The sequence below is a fragment of the Orycteropus afer genome, unplaced genomic scaffold, assembly GCF_000298275.1.
Source record: "Orycteropus afer afer isolate SDZICR_OR568_19922 unplaced genomic scaffold, OryAfe1.0 scaffold00083, whole genome shotgun sequence".
NCBI classification, from domain to species: Eukaryota; Metazoa; Chordata; class Mammalia; order Tubulidentata; family Orycteropodidae; genus Orycteropus; species Orycteropus afer.
Genome location: NW_006921670.1, coordinates 10,588,332 through 10,591,637, shown reverse-complemented (window position 1 = coordinate 10,591,637; position 3,306 = coordinate 10,588,332). Strand labels below are relative to the sequence as shown.

Below are 3,306 nucleotides of genomic sequence, written 5' to 3'. Positions count from 1 at the left end.
CCTGGAGTCCATTCTGACCCACAGCGCCCCTAGAGGACAGAGTGGAACTGCCCACAGGGTCTCCAAGGCTGTCAGTCTTCAGGGAAGCAAAGCCCAAACCACACCCACTGCCGTGGAGTCCATTCTGACCCACAGCGCCCCTAGAGGACAGAGTGGAACTGCCTACAGGGTTTCCAAGGCTGTCAGTCTTTACAGAAGTAGACCACCTCATCTTTTCCCCTGTGGAGAAGCTGGTGAGTTCAAATTGCTCTTTTGGTTGGCTGTGCCACTGTGTCAATGGGGCACTAAATGTTTCCTGGCCTTCCCAAATCCCATTTTCTCATATTGCATCTGACAGACTGACCACCCAAGACCTTCACAGACCCCTTTGGGTCAGACTTGGGCCAGCCCCATGCTGGCCTGTGGGTGCTGTTGAATGAACAGTGTGGGAGGGTGGGGTGGAGGGGAAATCAAGCTGTAACGAGGTGGCCATGTTGTTAGCATCTGTGGGACATGTCCTCAGCCCCGACACTGCTCTCCATGCCTGTGGGCTGATACTGGGGCAGGTGAGGAGGCCACTGGAGAGGAGCCGTGAGTGAAGACACCACGAGACAAGTCCCCCAGCTTTGGGAGAGTGGATAGAGCGGGTGCCCACCTCACCTGAGGGAAGACACCGTGACTGGAACAGCACTGTGCAGCCACCATGCCCAGTGGGCCACCGTCTGACAAATGGCCTCCCCTCTGGTCGTCTCGGTCGCCAGTGGGAAGCTGCCCCCGGCTCGCACTTTCTCTGGGCCTGCACTGCCTCCAACAGCGGGGCTCTGAGACCTCAAGTCGGGCTCTCTGGGGAATGGACGCACCTTGGTTGTAGAGCTTCTGGATCTCACGGACGGTCTGGATGTTGGCCGATCTCCGGAACAGGCCCTCGGTGCGGAGTCCTGCAAGGAGAAGAGCCGCCAGGTGTCCCACAGGTCCCCACAGAGGCTCCCAGGACATCCCAGGACGCTCCACTGGCCTTAGCGGGAAAATGGTCTCCCGCCAAACCCAGACTGTTGCCACTCCCCCCAGCGCCACAGTCGGTCTCCAGGTGGTTCAAGTCCACCCAGGGCACCCCTGAACAAAGGCCTGGCCGTCTACCGCTGAAAACCCAGCCGCTGAAAGCCACGTGCAGGGCACTTCCACTTTGACACACACAGCTGGCTGGGCGTCAGCGTCGACGGACGGTAACTGGGACCAACGCTGCCTGAGGGCTTTCCCCACATTTCCTCACTTAGGCCCCAACAACCCCAGAGAACAGGAACTGACATCAACCTCAAAGGACAGGTGAGGAAAAAGAGGCCAGAGAAGGGAAGTAACTGGCCCCAGGTTGCACAGCTAGTACCTGGTGGAGCCAGGATTCAAACCCACAGCCAGTCGGGAGCCCCGGGAACCAAGCACGTGGGCCCCTCCCTGGACAGGTTCCAGCTCCTCCCACGCCCTGGGCTCTGGGCGTTGGGATGGACTCCCAGGAGGGGCACGCCCCCAGCAGACCCAGGCGCTTACCGTTCTCCCTCAGGTACGTCACTGTGAGCTGTAGCACAGGGGGGATGAGTTCACCTCTGTTTTTGTCTTTGAGGCTGAGGGGAGAGAGAGGAAAGTGACGGGTGTTAGCCACGTGTGTGGATGGCTGTGACTGGCACCAAGGCTCTGGTCTTCTCCACATGCCTAGAAAAAAACAGGACAGAGAGCTGTGTAGCGAGATGAGCCCGGCCCTCGGGCGTGGGTGGTTCGGTGGCTGAAAGACAGGAAAGACAGTAAAAATGAGAGTGTAGCATCTCGGAGCCCCAGCAGACAGGCACGGCCTGTGTGGGAGCTTCACAGGACGCATCTTCTGAGCCGGGTTTTGAAGGATGAAGAGGAGCCTGCCAGAGGACAAATGGGCCAAGGGCATTCAGACAGAGGGACGTGCACAGGGGAAGGCTCAGAGGGGAGAGGTGTTGTCAGGAGGGCAGAGCGAGGAGCTCTGGACGGGGGCTGTAACAGTTAAAAACCAGGCCTCGTAACAAGCCAGCGTGTTATCCTGTCAGGGTTGGAGGGAGACTCATTAACAGCCCGCCATGGGCAGACAACACAACCTTGTTTCCTGGAAGTAAAGATTTGAAGCACTTACTCATGAAGATCAAAGACTACAGCCTTCAGTATGGATTACAGCTCCACAGAAAGAAAAGGAAAATCTGCAACATTGTGGTAAATTTAGAAAACATTCATTCATCAAAGGTTTCATTTGACTTGGATCCATAATCAATGCCCATGGAAACCAAAACCCCAACCCAACCCACTGCCACAGAGTCGATTCCAACTCATATCGACTGAGGAGAACTGACTATAGGGTTTCCAAAGCTATAAGTCTCCATGGAAGCAGACTGCCTCATCTACTCCCACTGAGCGGCTGATGGGTTTGAACCAACGATCTTTTGATTAGCCACCTAAAGGACCACGAGAGCTCTCCCATGGCAGCAGCGGCCAAGGAATCAAAGATGGTACTGCACTGGGCAGATTTGCCCAAAAGACCTCTCTGAGGTGTTAAAGAGCAAAGGTGCCCCTTTGAGGACTGTGAAGCACCTGACGCCAGCTGTGATATTTTCAGTCGCCTCCTACACATGCGCAAGCTGGACAGTGAATGAGGAAGGAAGACTGAAGAAGAACTGATGTCTCTGGATGATGGTGAAGAACACTGAACACACCACCAATGGCCGGAAGAATGAGGAAATCTGTCCTGGACAAAGTGAGGCTCCTTGGAAGCAAGGCTGGAGGGGCGTCATCTCTCACACAGGCACACCTCGTCTTATTGCCCTTCACAGATACTATGTTGTTTTTTTTTTCCTCACAAATTGAAGATTTGTGTCAACCCTGGGGCAAACAAGTTTATTGGAAGCATTTTCCCAACAGCACATGCTCACTTCATGTGTCTGTCACATTTTGGTAATTCTCACAATATTTCATACTTTTTTATAATGCTGCTTATTCACACTTACTGGGCAGGGTTTCGTTCTGCTGTGCATAGGGTCGCTATGAGTCGGAACCAACACTGCCCACTCCATACGCTACAGTCTAGTGTAAACGTAACTTTTCTGGGCACCGGGAAACCAAACAACTCGTGTGACTCACTTTATTGCTGTAGTCACCTTAGTGCTGGGATCTGGAACCAAGGTGGCAGTGTGTGCGAGGTACACCTGTGCCGTGGCAAGTCACCAGGAGAGACCAGCCCCTGGAGAAGGCCATCATGCTGGGTAAAGTGGGGGGTCAACGAAAAAGGGGAAGGCCCTCAATGAGATGGATTGACACAGT

At 54.6% G+C, this 3,306-nt stretch overlaps 1 protein-coding gene across 1 annotated transcript in view; it reads right to left on the bottom strand.

Moving 5' to 3' along the window:
* The window catches only part of LOC103197831 (rho GTPase-activating protein 8-like), a 126,895-nt gene that overhangs the window by 12,819 nt on the left and 110,770 nt on the right, over positions 1 to 3,306 (bottom strand). Inside the window, exons 8-9 of the mRNA XM_042781051.1 lie at positions 1,522 to 1,595; positions 840 to 917 (exon numbers count right to left, since the gene is read on the bottom strand). Of these exons, the coding sequence (XP_042636985.1) occupies positions 840 to 917; positions 1,522 to 1,595 (152 nt within the window). The remainder of the gene's footprint in view (positions 1 to 839; positions 918 to 1,521; positions 1,596 to 3,306) is intronic.